Source organism: Sitophilus oryzae, unplaced genomic scaffold (genome assembly GCF_002938485.1).
Source record: "Sitophilus oryzae breed Bouriz unplaced genomic scaffold, Soryzae_2.0 scaffold_111_pilon_pilon, whole genome shotgun sequence".
Classification (NCBI taxonomy): Eukaryota; Metazoa; Arthropoda; class Insecta; order Coleoptera; family Curculionidae; genus Sitophilus; species Sitophilus oryzae.
In genome coordinates, this window is record NW_022145749.1 from 5,369,080 (window position 1) to 5,384,214 (window position 15,135).

At 34.4% G+C, this 15,135-nt stretch overlaps 2 protein-coding genes across 5 annotated transcripts in view; both read right to left on the reverse strand.

Moving 5' to 3' along the window:
• LOC115884532 overlaps nt 1-15,135 on the reverse strand; it is a 125,267-nt gene that overhangs the window by 75,106 nt on the left and 35,026 nt on the right. The window contains exon 1 of one of the 4 annotated variants that reach the window (XM_030903152.1): nt 10,851-10,924. The exons of the other annotated variants lie outside the window; for them this stretch is intronic. The gene's annotated coding sequence lies outside the window, so the exon portion shown is untranslated. Of the gene's footprint in view, nt 1-10,850; nt 10,925-15,135 lie in introns of those variants that run through there. 4 annotated transcript variants of the gene reach the window in all.
• On the reverse strand, nt 4,462-7,702 carry LOC115884557. The gene is made up of 3 exons (XM_030903180.1): nt 7,493-7,702; nt 7,249-7,438; nt 4,462-5,337 (listed from the first exon to the last, which is right to left on the reverse strand). Exons 2-3 carry the CDS (start codon nt 7,427-7,429, stop codon nt 4,820-4,822), a joined length of 699 nt encoding a protein of 232 aa, XP_030759040.1. The 5' UTR covers nt 7,430-7,438; nt 7,493-7,702; the 3' UTR covers nt 4,462-4,819.

Below are 15,135 nucleotides of genomic sequence, written 5' to 3' on the forward strand. Positions count from 1 at the left end.
AATCATATCTCAATTTTTTCAAATGGAACGAGGATGGCTCATTGGCATATTTAGAATAAGTTTTTTTTTACGAATAATTTGGTTGCATTTAACAATCGCAATCGTAGTTTCAATTAAGATTGGAGAATCGCAGTTTTGCTCATCTCTACTATTAGCCCCCCATACAACAAAAAATCTGGCCTGCGGATCCGGCCTTCGTAGCCAGTCTTTGGGCCCGTCCTGCGGCCTGTCACGTACTAAATCTTTCGTATATTGGTAGGCGGATTTGGCATGCGGACTTGGATTGCCGATTAGATCTTTGCTCGATTAAATATTCTCGTTTGGGACAAAATTCGACATTTTATAGCAATTTTTATATATTTATCGGCATGAAAACTGCCGCTTAGAAAGAGCGTAAACGAAGGATAAAGTACGCCGACTTTATCCTTCGTTGTTTTTTTAGACAAATATAAACTCTCAGATCAAGTCCGCGGACTTGGCCTGTGACAGGCTTGGTCCGTCAAAGGCTTGGCCTGCCATATACTTGGTCTGGCCTACAAACGCAAAGATTTCATCTGCAGGCCAAATTTTCTTGTGTATGGGGGATAATGATGGGGTATAGGAGTATTTGGACCGAAAACTAAATACTCCGAACCAATAGGCACCTAACCCAGTATAGGCAGAAATTTACACTATCGAAAGATGCGTACAATTTATCTTAGATAGGAACTATCGAAAACAGGAAATTACCATCCTATCCGATAGTCAAGCAGCACTAAACGCGATCAACTCAGTAACCATCATTTCGAAGTTGGTCAAAGAATGCCTAGAGAAGCTCAACAAATTAGGCAAAGAAAATAAAGTCCTCCTACTCTGGGTGCCTCTGAACCGTTCTGTTTTCCAAACGGGAACCAACTGAAAGCGGAACTGAAGAATCTGGAAGGCTCCATCCGTAACTTGGAATCCTCCAACGGTCTAAGACACTCGAAAAAGTTCCTCAGAACTTACGACCGAGAAAAATCACAGGTTTTCCTTGATTTAAGTAAAAACAATCTTGGGATTGTCACGGGGTTTCTAACAGGACTACCATTAAAAAATACAATACAATACAGTAATGACAATATTGTTTTAGTTATGCATTATTCCCTATAATATGTGTAATGTTACATATTTACCTGCAGGAAATTTTAAATGTCGACTTAACGGATACAAAAGAAAAGCGGCACTTTCCAAAAGAAGTGTCGGCTGATTTGTTTATGAAAGATGTTCAACCTAAGTATTCAACTGACAAATATGTAGGTAAAATTACGTTTCCCTTTAGAAGAAAAGCTCGCCATAAACAATAGCTCATCGCAAACGTGGACGGCATTAACAAATTCATAAATATTGTTTCGGAATATTAATCTGCGGAATTATACGTTACAGCTAACGGTAATATTTTTTAATTGTATAAACGCGAAGTTTAAATATGATAAATTATTGTGTCTTCGGAAATATGACCTTAGGACGACCACAAATGACTTGGAGTAACAAACAATATTATGGCGGTCTATAATTTACTGCGAAAATCTGCAACACAAAATGAATCACAAATTAGGCAAAGAAAATAAAGTCCTCCTATTTTGTGTGCCAGCTAAGGGATAGAAGAAAGTAATGAAAAAGCAAACCACCTAGCTAGAAAAAGAGCGAACACTCCACTAACTGGGCCAGAACCATTTTGCTTCCCAAGTGGAAACCAACTTAAAGCACAACTCAAGAACCTGGAAGACTCCATCCGTAACCTGGAATGAGAATATTCCAACGGTCTATAACGCTCGAAGAAATTTCTCAGGACTTACGACCAAGAAAAATCAAAGACTTTCCTTGATTTATGTATGAAGAATCTTCGGATTGTCACAGAGTTTTTTAACAGGACACTGTCGCCTCAATGAACCTGAGGTGTTCAACCTAAGTCAACCTAGATTCAACCTAAGAACCAACGGCGTATGCAGATTCTGTGGGGAAAATGGAGAAACACTAGAACACCTTTTCACTTTGGTACGACTGATATCGGAGATGGAAAACTAAACGCTATAAAACCCTCTCAGATACTGGCTTTTGTCAAGGTCCAATGTTTTCTGTCTGCATTCCTTTCATAGACACAGATCGAGTAGACACAGTTTCACAAGTACAGGTCACCAATTTTTCATGCCGTAATTTGATATTAAATACTTCTTATATCTTTTACAATTTATTTAGGTATATTTTAATTAATAGTCATTCGCATGTTGTAATTTTAATCAAATATGGTAAAACACGATTTTTCAAAGCAGTGAAAATTAGTGATCAGCGAGACTGGTCTTGGTATTGCAAGACCAAAGTAATGACCAATAATGCCAAGTCTAACATCAGATCCACAAAACCTTCCAACAATGCAAGACTTTACGCAAGACCAAGACAACTCCTAGGTACTATAATGTAGTAATGTAGACAGCACAACAAAATACATTGGACAATGATAAACTCATTTGTAGTAAATTGCATTGCTGTAAATTTAATAGGAGAGTCAATATTTGGACAGTTCAAAATTACATGGGATTTCCTATGTTTCCAACGATGATGTTACCACCACCCGGTATGTATAGTCTAGTAAGTGAGCTCTACTTCGTCAAATGCATAATAAATTTGATTTCCCGACCCACCCGTCAAATTATCTACATCATCCCAAGTGTCAAATTATCTACATTTCTTCCCTCTTCCATTTCCCTCACCCATTTCATTTAATTAAGCAAAATATTCTTGTAATATTTTTATTAAATATTTATCTAACATCAACAAAAATAAACAAGAAGCTTAACAATAATAATTGAAGATTTTAATACATTTATTTGTTGAAAAGTTTTGCCTGGTAAAAATGCTAGACTTCTTTGGCTGAAAGCCTACATTCTGGCGTTTTAAAAAAGCGACGAGTTTGTGATATTTTGATATGTCAGTCTTTTCCCTTAATTCTAGCATTGTCCGTATCATGCTGTACGTAGCCCAAAGAGTAGATGGCTTCTCCTGCCTTGCCATGTCGCTAAAATATGCCATCAAGACTGTCTCCGAAGCAATATTCTTAGCATTTCTTTCGGCACACAATTTTTCGTATACTTTATCAATGCTATTTCATATCGCCCCCTACTTTTCTCTAGAAGTAAACTGGCTTCTGTTCTTTTTGCAGCTTCTGTATGTGTTCTGGTGGAGTACCAATATTAAAGTAGTCTTAATTATCAGAACTTTCCGACAACATTCTGGCTTTCTATATCTTCGTTCCAACCGGACTGAGAACCGATCCTGGGACGGTAATTTCTAGTCGCCCACTTATTGTTTGAAAAGTTTGATCGTTTGTCAAGATTAACAAATGAATTGACTGATAGGAAATTACCGTTCTACGACGATTCTCTCGTCCGGTTGGAACAAACATTATGTTATATATAAATTCGAAAAAGCGAACGAGAAATTCAAAACTGTCACTTAGTTGTTTGTTTTGCGCCATAACAAAACCATTGGTACCGGTAACTATAGATATGGAAATGCCAAAACAGAAAACGACAAATTTTCGAATATTTATTGCTTTTTCAAAATAAAATACTGTCTCTATTTTTTAATTAATGATGTGGTTGTAAATAAAATAGTATACAAACCCCAGAGGAAAGTTTTCATTATTGTCTCGAGATTTAGTTAATCTCTCGACAGTAATGAAATACTTCCCTCCTCGGTATGTAATATACTATTACTGAAATCTGGAACATTACTTGTTTAATTACACACAAATGATTCGACAAATTCTGTCGATTTACTAAAAGAAAATTCAAAAGCCCAAGTTTTGCCAATTTACATTTAGATACCTAGGAAAAATTTTCTGATGGTTCACGGTCCTACTAAATCATAATATAATAATCAACATGCCACTGGCTACTTTACTTACTACTTATGCTACTAGTAGGTATTTGCTTAGTACGTAATAATAATTAGCAAGAAGTAATTGTTGAGAGTTAATTGAAACAAACACAAACCCAAAATAGTGCAATTCTGCAATTTCAACCTACTACCAAGGAAGGTACAGTCAAGTACAGTTTACGTTATCATTTGCCCAATAGAAAACTATAATTCTGTCTACTACGGGCCGATAAATTGAGACATATTATTAACGAACGGCTTTTATGGTTTAAATTTACTAGGCTAGCCTCAATACGATCTGTTAACGCTCGAATTATTCCATATATTTTATTTTTCTTCAACTCTTGTGTGTCATTTTTCTCACGGGTTATATTCGTTTATCCAAATAAATTCTTTAGAGCGTGAATAGTTTTGATGAACTTTGTTTTCTTGGTTTATTAGGCCATTAATGCTAGATTACCAAGAGGAGAGATTCTATCCCTCCAGAAGAGATATAGTCATTATAGTCAGTAACATTGATGTAAGAAAAAAAACTTTAAATTTTATAATAATATTTATTCCACTTCAAACGAACAAAACAACTTCAAAAAACATGTAAATATGGACAAAATTTAACCCAAATCGAAAACATGTGATACAAGGAATGAGGAAGAACAAGGAAGTGGTGGAACTCTGTAACTAAATAGCGATCGGTGATGATGAAGAATAATGTCGCTTACTGTTTAGTTTTTAAAGCCAAGATCAGTATTCTTCATCGCTACCGATCGCTATTTAGTTACAGAGTTCCACCCCAGGATTATTAAGGCGGATATTGGTTGGGATGATACTATGAATCTGAAATATTTGTATTTGAAGATGATGGTCCAGGGCTGAATGCACAATTCCGGAAATTTTTGTAGTTGTTGGCTGTATTGCGGCTCAATTATTCTAATTTAACGTCATTACATGAATTTGTAGGGTATGAAGAGGCTGAATCCTGATGGGACTGTGTAATACGTCGGATTACTTTGAGAAATTCCATTTTCGCTTCTAATTTTTCATCGTCTGTAAACTTCTTAAAGGATGGTACTAAAGAAAGCAGGAAAAGCTTATCTTCATCTATATCCTCTGTCTTTTTATCATTTAGGATGGACAATAATGACTCTTCATATGATTTTTGTGGCGGTTGGTTAAAGGTAGTGATAGGATAAAGGTGTTGGACGGAAACATCCTCTTCACTATCCGATGTAGTTTTATATTCCTCCTTGACTGAGGAGCCTGGAGAGTTAATATCGTTTACAACTGATCTGTCTTCTATTGATGGCAACAGAAACAATAGTTTGTTAAAGTATATGTATTTTCGACGTTTAAACTTTTGTCCACAGTCACTATTTTTTTGTTTATTTAATTCTCTCTTAAAGCACGTTCTCATGTTTCGCCAACGCTGCTGAATTTCATTGCCTACAAAAAAATTGTTTGACACAAACAGTGTATAATTTTCATAAACTTCTTTAAATATTTCTTATACAATACAGGATGAGTTTTAAATAAGTGCAAATATTTTTAGAGGTGACATATTTCGACCCCAGGAATAAACTTATTCCTGGTTATAACTTAAGTTTTTTACGTGACAAAAATTTGAAAATTTCTTCTTCGTTTTTTTTCGAATTTTTCTTTAATTTTCATTAAAAAAAGAGATAAAAGAGATCTTGCTAAAGGCTGATTCTCACTATACGTTCCGTTTTCATTCCATATCCATTCCATATCCGTTCCGTATTTTTTATTGTATTGACGCTATACGTAAGCTTCCATTCCGTATCAGTTCCATACTTTTTATTGTACAATTTATATCGTTATGAAAGTTTTATTTTTAAAATTTGTATCTTTTGAAAATGGTAATAGATTTAATTAAGAGGTGAAAGAATAAATAAATATCAGTAAAATTTTAACAGAGCTGGTACAAATGTAAGAACTTGACAACGCTGTTTCCGATACTCTTCAGTCCGTCCGCCAAAAAAATGTATGGAAGGAAAGGATATGAAACGGAACGGATAGTGTGCATTGTTCTATTCATTTGCATGATATAATATTTTATGTAAACGGAAGGGAGCTGATATGAAAGGTATAGTGAGAATCAACCTTAATATGGATATAGAAGTAGTAGAATATATTAGAGGAAGCAAAAAACAACACTTTTTGCACTTATTGAAGACTCTCTCTCTCTGTATATAGATTTCAATTTAGCGCAAATCTGTCCATGCCTTGTAAATGTGCAATGTTATTCTAAATTTGAAATCATAAATAAAAATGTGAAAATTTTACTCATGAATAACACTGACGTTTTAAAGCAATGCTCTTATTTAGAGATGAGCAACAAATCGCAAACTGCGATTCAATCGGATTTGAAAATCGCAATCTCAACCTGAAATTTGCGATTTCTTCTATTTGCGCGTGTCAATTTAGGCAACCAATATTACTATAGTTGCGAGTTGCGATTTTGTTGCGAGTTGCGATTTTGCTGCGATTGTGAATAGGACCGTGATAATCTTCTATCTGCGAGGTTGAATTTTCAGGAGTTGCGATTTTGTTGAGATCGTGATTAATTTTGTGGCCCATTGAAGCGTTTTATAGTAAAATGCGATCGAATTTTTTCTCTGATTTTATTTATTTATAGAGAAGGTATTATTTTCTCGGGTCAAGATCATAATTTATGGGGTGTTTCCCAAGAGTGGTTTACCCCTATAACTTTTTTATTTTTTCTGATAAAAAACGAGATTTGGAATATTAAAAAATGACATAAAATAGGATTGATTGACGCATTTAATTTTTTTGAGTCACTTCCTGTTTCACCGGAAATGACTACAACTTTTGATATTTAAATGACATTCTCGGTATTTTTTTTACTTTATTCGATAGAAAATGACATTCTGAATAGAATGGCATATCATATGGCAACTTTCGACATTTTCGCTTAAGAAAAATCCGGATTTTAAATTTTAATCTAGAATGTCATGGCTGTGTTAAAAACACTAATTTTAATCAAGATGCCTTGGAAAAATTGATTTGATCGTCTGTTGTTTTTCGCGTCTTGTCTTGGCCAGTTAAAAGTTGCTCAAATGGTATTTTTAATCATATCTCATTTCTTTCAAACGGAACAAGGATGGCTTATTGACATATTTAAAAAAGGCATTTTTTAAGAATAATTTGGTTTGGTAAATATTAAAATCGCAGGTTACAGTCGTTGCAATTTAAAAATCGCAATCGCAGTTTTGCTCATCTCTATATGATACCATTGTATCATGTAAGTAATTCAAATTCTACGTTTTTTTCTAAAAATATACGTATCTATACTGGTTGTATTATTTATCGTACCTTTTGCTGTCTTCTCCGCTGGAAGTAGTACATTCCAATTCTCCACCATAACCTCACAAACCTCATTCCAAAGTTGTTTGATTGTATTTCTATCTGAGTGTTCTCTCATTGCTCTGTTATAAAGAGCGGGTTTTGATTCGATGGTTTGAATTAACTTTTCGGCCCAATCCTCCTCGTCCATTTCCCTAATCTTATATATAACATCATAGAAACATTAAATAATTATAAAAAAGTGCTTCCTTACCTTATATTTACTAGATACTATCACAGTCTATTTACCCAGTCAATCGATTCACGACCGTTTACATGGAACCAACATGGAACTCTGCGAGTATACCGTTTCCGTTGTTCGGTTCTCGGCTTCTGTCGTTCATTTTCGGCGCACGTCATCTCAAATATGCCGCTATGAAGCCTACGCGCTGACGTGCAATTTTTAGCCGGCCGACTACTTAGTTGCAAAAGTGAAAACGATACATTCTTATGGGGCCAATGACCGACTAAAAATTGCCTGTCGACGCATAGCCTTATGATTCCTTTGGTTTCAGCTTTCATTTTTTTAATACGAGTTTGATTGCTTTGAATGTTTTGATTTTAAAATCGAACGTCTCCCGTTAAATTTTCAGTCAGTTGCTGTATCGATCGGTAGAGAGTCTCACAACAAAAATCTTATCTTTTACGTTACGTAACCAGTTCTAGTTCACGTTCGACTGCGATACAACAAAACACATCAGAGCCGTATTTTAAATTTTGCGTATTTGGAATAAAGTTATTCAGTAACAAGCTGTAAAAATATAGCTGTAGCTAGGTATAGAAAAATAGAACTAAAACGATCTAAAATTCGCATTGTTTGCAATGCCAACTTTTGTGCCCTCAATGATGTTAACACAAAATGTTATTCATTTCTCTCACATTATTATGGAAAACGAACTTTAATGTTATCAAAAATTATATTATTTAATTTTTGTTTGTTTTGATTCTAGAGATAACAGCCGATATACAGGGTGAGTTTTCTACGATGTTCTCTATTGGTATCTCAAAAACTTGTGGAGAAAGAGAGTCGGTTAAATGGGGAAAGAATTATAGTTTTATGGGGTCATTATTTATGACCCCATAAAACTATATATGCGCCTTTCAAGTTTTTTCAAATTTTCAAATTTTTGAAAAAGTTCTAGATATTTCGAAAAAAACAAATTTCGGCTATTTTAAAAATTGTCCCTAATTCCATTATAATCTATTTGAGACAAAGTTTTCAGATAAAAGTTGTACATAATCACATTCTTAATGAGATTGTGTCCTCCGTTTTTTTTCTAAAGTCTGTCATTTTTGAAATATGACACAAACAGTTTTTTTAATTTCACTCAAAATGAGTTATTTGGGTCATTAATGACCTAAATACAAAATATTTTCATGGTCGGTCTGTCTGTCTGTCTGTCTGTCCGTCTGTAACACGATAACTCAAAAACCGCTAAACCGATTTTAACCAAATTTGGCACAAAAATACTGTGGCACCCGAGAATCTGGCCATTAGTTTTTGGTGGGAGTGGGGGGTTGGTAAGGGAGTATAGGAGGGGGTTAAAAATTTTAAAAAATCGTAACTCCAAAATTACAGTAGCTAGCGAAACGCGGTTTTCAATTTAAGATTAGGAATAATATTTGCAACAAAATTTGTAATAACATCAAAATCAGTCAAAGTCGCAGTTTTTGAGATAAAAAAAATGGAAAAATTCCATTACTTTGAAACTAAAAGAACTGCCTACCAACTTTTTATTAACATATTTTAGTTTGGGCGGCTATACGTGCCTCCCGGCGCCAATTTTTTTAAATGGAAACCATAGTTGATCATGACTTCATAATATAGATAATAAGAGTTAGAGCCATTTCTTAACATTTTTAAACTATTTCACTTAGTTAGCCATGGAAACAAGTTCAATCGTCGTTGCTCTCAAAAATGTGAAACTGTCACATCCAAACTTTGTAAATTAAAATTGTAAATACGAATTTTTCAAATGAAGAAAAGCGTGTAGGATTATTGGTTCAACTTTTCTTGGCCATAGATTTTCGAGGATACGTTGACCGGTGAACGTTACTTACGTTTTTTAGAAAACGATTTTCAAGACATGTTAGAAAAGTTAAATTTAAAGACTTGCGCATTAATAAGGTGGTTCCAACATGACTTTAATTTTGACACCTCCCCTCCCCCCCTAACTTAACTTAACCCCCCCCCCCATAAAGAAAGAAATGTTAAAAATTATTTATATCATAATTATGCAAACTCAGGGATAAGAAGAGGTGGACCAATTGCATGAGCCTCCTCGATCACCTGACCTATAAATTTTAGATTTTTTATGCGGTATGGTTAACAACAAGATTTACGAAAGAACTTATGAATTAAGAGAGTCGCTCGAAGAGGCGGGAGAGGAGAAGTTTAATAAATTCGACCGGTCGTTCTGTGAATATAGCTAGCAATTCAGTCTTAAAAAGATGCATTTATGAACTCAAAACAATGGCGGATTTTTTTAACATTTTCGAAAATAACTTATGTACTGATATTATTTTTTAAGTTCTATTTTGTGTTATGTAAATTGTAAAGAACCGTTTAATAATATATTCTCTCTTTTTATAAGTTATAAATCATATAACAGAATAAGAATACCATACCAACTAAGAAGGATAAGAATTGGCTATGACACTGTAATTTTTCGAAAAAAAAAAACATAGTATAGCTTATATCGCCGAAAAGCTTAAAAAATGGCGCTTTTTATGAAGTGATGGCCAACTATGGTTTCCATTTAAAAAAACATATGTTTGTGTCATATGTCAAACATGACAGGCTTTAGAAAAAATCGGTGAACACAAACTCATTAGGGATGTGATTATCTACAACTTTTATCCGAAAACTGTTTCTCTAAAATAGATTATAATGGAATTAGGAACGATTTTCAAAATGACCAAAATTTGTTTTTTTTTCGAAATATCTAGTAAGCCATGAACTTTTTCAAAAATCTGAAAGGCGCATATTTATGACCTCACAAAACTGCAATTCTTTCCCCATTTAACCGACTCTCTATCTCCAGTAGTTTCCGAGATACCCATGGAGAACATCGTAGAAAACTCATCCTGTATATTCGAATTTTCTAAATTTATTGCTAATCAGAACAGCTTTCGGTCATTGTTGATCGCTCTGTACTTAATATTAAAAAACATAAAAATTAACAGACACATATTGTTTCTTGCTTTAAAGTTTCATTTGCTTCAAATTACTTGAACAACTGCTTTTATTTTAAATATTTTATCTAGTTTAAGTGTCTTGCGTCAAGACCGAGACCAAGACTAGACCCTGCAAAACCAAAACGACTGCTTAGAGTGTAACACCAAGGACCTCTTGGGCTTGGACTTGCATTTGTTTAGCACTAGTGAACATTTTAATTACATCAAATAACATTAAGATTGAGTAGCAACAAAGCCCAATATCATCAAATTATTTAGACCTTTGATACACAAGTTATTTCTTAAAATATTTTCTAAAACTACAAGTAGTAGGCATAAGTTGTAGTAGTATAATAAGTAGTTGTCTTAAAAATTGAATTATTCTAAATACGAACCGTAATGCGGTGTCCCCAAGAGAAGATGTCGTCTATTCTATGTCCTATATCTACCCGGTGCATCTCAAAAGTGGATCACCCCTATAACTTTTTTATTTTGTCAGATAAAAAAACGAGATTTGGTATGCTAGTATATGACATAAATTAGGATTGATTGACGTATTCAATTGTTTTCGATCACTTCCTGTTTCACCGGAAATGACAACAACTTTTGATTTTTTTACTTTATTCGATAGAAAATAACCTTAGATTAACAAAATAACACTCTGAATAGAATGACATATCACATGTCAACTTTTGCCATTTTTCCATATGGTTTATTTGAAATTATAATTTGCGGTTCGTAACGAAAATTTTACTCGAAATACCAAGTGTGTGGTATCAAGTTATTCGTAAAAAAATGCTTTTTCCAAATATGCTAATGAGCCACCCTCGTTCTATTTGAAAAAATTGAGATATGAAAGGATCCTTGATTAAGAATTAGTGTTCTTAACGTAGCCATGGCACTCTAGATTGAGATTTAAAATACAATTTTTTATTAAGCGAGAATGTCAAAAGTTCACATATGATATGTCATTGTATTCAGAATGTCATTTTCTATCGAATAAAGTAAAAAAAACTATATAACGAAGGTGCCATTTAAAAATCAAAAGTTGTAGTCATTTCCGGTGAAACAGGAAGTGACCAAAAACAATTGAATACGTCAATCAATCCTGATTTATTTCATATACCTACTAACGTACCAAGTCTCGTTATTTTATCTGAAAAAATAAAAAAGTTATAGGGGTGAGCCACTTTCGAGACGCACCCGGTATATTATGTTTTATCCGAGCTTCATAATGTCTACTATAGAAGAAAATTAATACCCTTGCATTGTCTTGCCGCCGAGAGTTTCTGAAATGATATAAAGGTAGTAATTCTTACCGAATTTTAAGTTTTTATTATTTAATTTCTTCATTTGATCTGTTTCATTACTTATTCTGGTGAATATCTGGGAATACATTTAAAAAATAATATCCTATAGATAAATAAAAATTAATACGGTATGATCGAAAAAAAAAACCGCGTCAAGTTGGCTTGGAAATGAACATCGATGATATTCCCCATATAATTTTACATATAAAATGACAGCGATCTTCATTTCATAGCAATCGCTGACGCCTTTTTTTCGATCATATTGTACTTGGCAGCAATACATAAAATTGAAATAAAAAGTCAATTAAGTAACTTAATAAATAATAATTATACATTCATCGTATTCATGAACTATCTCCGTAGATGGTACACCACTGGCTTGTCCAACAAATATATTTTACAAAGTACTGACATGAAGAGTGCGGCAGGTTCCAAACAAGGCGGCTACACCTTGGACGAGCATGTAGATAAATCAAGTTCGATTCGAGAAAAAGTAGATCAGGGTAAATTAGAGGCCTGTAGAGAAGAAAATGTCGCGTAAATCTGGGCATTACTAGTTCTTAATCCAAAAAATACTATTCTCTGGTACACATTTATCCATTAACATTAGTTGATTTTGATATTTACGATCAATTAATAAATTTTAATCGAAAACTATGATATCAATATACAAATCTTATTATAACATTAAGTCAAGAAAACATTAACAATTTTTTTTAACATTAAAGTTGAAAAAGAAAATATAAAAAATTATATACAGGGCGAGTCTTAGAGAAGTGCCAATATTTTTAAGCGTATTAACACGATTATGAGGTTTTTTCGCGAATTTTTTTTTAAAGATTTGGAACTTTTTTAAAAAAATGTTTGAATTTTTTTTAGTTTTTACTTAAAAAAACATAATTTCTTGAAAATATGGCAACATAGGTAGTAGATAAATTTACAAGGAAGAAAATCCAGAAAAGTTCCAGGGGTTCTCAAAATTTCAGCAAAAAATCTTTTTTTTTTTGAAATTTTCAAAGTAAAATATCGGTTATTTTGGATTTATTTGAAAAACTGTAAAGAGAAAATATGTTTTTTTATCGAGATCTTTTTTTTATAGATGGGAAACACCTTTAGGGCCGGAATGTGGGGATCTCCCTCATGCGAGAGGGTCTACCCACTAAAAACCCATCTGTGCTCTAAGCTCGCCAATCTCGGTACCGCCGAAGGCATTTCATCAAGATTAGAGACTTATCATACTTCTATGTTGGTCTTGTTTGTACCCAGATCTTGTCTTTTTCGTCCTTCGCCTTTTTCTTCATAATGTTCCTTAACATGCCGCAAATCGCTTCGATATTTTCATTCGATGATGTTAGAAGGTTTCCGACGTTTACTCTAGTAATCTTCGTACCACTCTGTACCACATACTGTTTCTGCGATTTCCCGTAAATCTTCGTGCGCGTGACACTCAAATAGTGTGTGGTTAGCCGAGTCTGACACCTCGCAATACCAGCATTTAGAAGAGTCAGCCTTGCGGATCCTGTGGAGATACTCGCTAAATACTCCATGGCCAGTCATGGCTTGCGTGATGTAGTAGTCCGTGTTTGCTTGGTCGCATTTTATCCAATCTTTAATATTGGGTATGAAAGTCTTTGTCCATCCGCTATATGCTTCCCATCGTGTCTGCCATTGCTCTAGTACCATGTTTCCGGCCTCTTTCCGGAAGGAAGTTCCATTTTTATATATTTGATTTATTTCCTGGATCAGTAGACTGACTGGAGGTACCTTAGCAAGACACAGTACCGCTACTGTTGGACATGTGCATTATCGAGATCTACTAGCCCTGAAAATATTGGCTAAAAATCATTTTTATATATTTAAGATTCACCATGATTCACCATGACCACTTAATCCTCAATAGCAATATGGGAAATAAAAACAAATTGAAAATATATTATAATACCAGATATTTATAGAACCCAATAAAAGAATATAAAAATGACAACAAAATCGATCAGCGAGAAAGGAGAAATCTGTTGATTTTTATGTTTATTTAGGAATACTTTTCAAATTACATATAAAAGTGGATAAAACTCCAAATTCACATCTTATACCAGATCTTCAACTTGAGAACTGGTCTCCAAACCTTGGTACCGAGGCACAAGAGTCACAAACAGAACAAATAAAAAGAAGATGAAAAGGTTATTCATAGGTCCAGAATATTTCGGTTCAAGTAGATATTGGCCCCAAAAAATAGGTGGCCAAAAAACTGTGGCAGTTGCTTGGTACACAAAACTAGAGTAACGTACAAGGCAAAACCTGTGCAAAGTACGAGATTGGCATGCATCTGCATCACAGGTGCCATGAGAACATACCCAACAGCAGGAATGGAGGTCAACCTAGACCTAACACCACTGCCTATTGGTAGTTATGCCAATGCGACAATGATGGTCATTGACGGAAACAGCACTTGGAGAATTTTCAGGTCAGGGGCTTGGAACACCCTCAAAAAGAAAATTCTACTTCTCCAACTCCCAGTGGATGACATACCAAGAATTTATAACTTTGAGAAACACTTCACTGTAGTAGTGATTAATTAGTAAAAATTATCGGAAGGGAGAAAGGTTTGCTCAGCATGTAAAAGACCATACCATAATGATGTATTCTGATGCTTCCAAAACCAAAGCAGGGATAGGAGTATTTAGGCCGAAAACTAAATACTCCGAATCAATAAAAGATGCGTACATATCCGATAGCGCGTCCATTTCAGAGAATCAGAAATGGACGCGATTAGAACAGCAATGAGAATTTCACGGAGGGATAAGATCAGAAATGAAGACATTAGACAACAGATGGGAATAGAGGGAACAATAGTAAATGACATAGAACAAAAACAATTAATATGGTACGGCTACGTTCAGAGAATGCACAATGAAAGAATTCCAAAACAAGTCATTCATTGGATACCACCTGGTAAACGAAAGAGAGGACGTCCCAAGAAAACATGGATGGAAGGAATAAGAAGGTCGATGAGCGAGAAAAATCTCACCGAAGATCAATGGGAAAATCGCACAGGATGGAAGTTAGGCATCGGACAACGTCGTAGGACGTTCTGACCCGAATTTATATATACATATCCGATAGTCAAGCAGCACTATACGCGATCAACTCAGTAACCATCAATTCGAAGTTGGTCAAAGAATGCCTAGAGAAGCTGAACACCAGCTCATCAAGGGATAGAAGGCAATGAAAAAGCAAATGATGCAGCTAGAAAAGGAGCGAACACTCCACTAATTGGACCAGAACCGCTCTGTTTTCCAAGCGCAAACCAACTAAAAGCGGAACTGAAGAACCTGGAAGACTCCATCCGTAACCTGGAATGGGAGTCCTC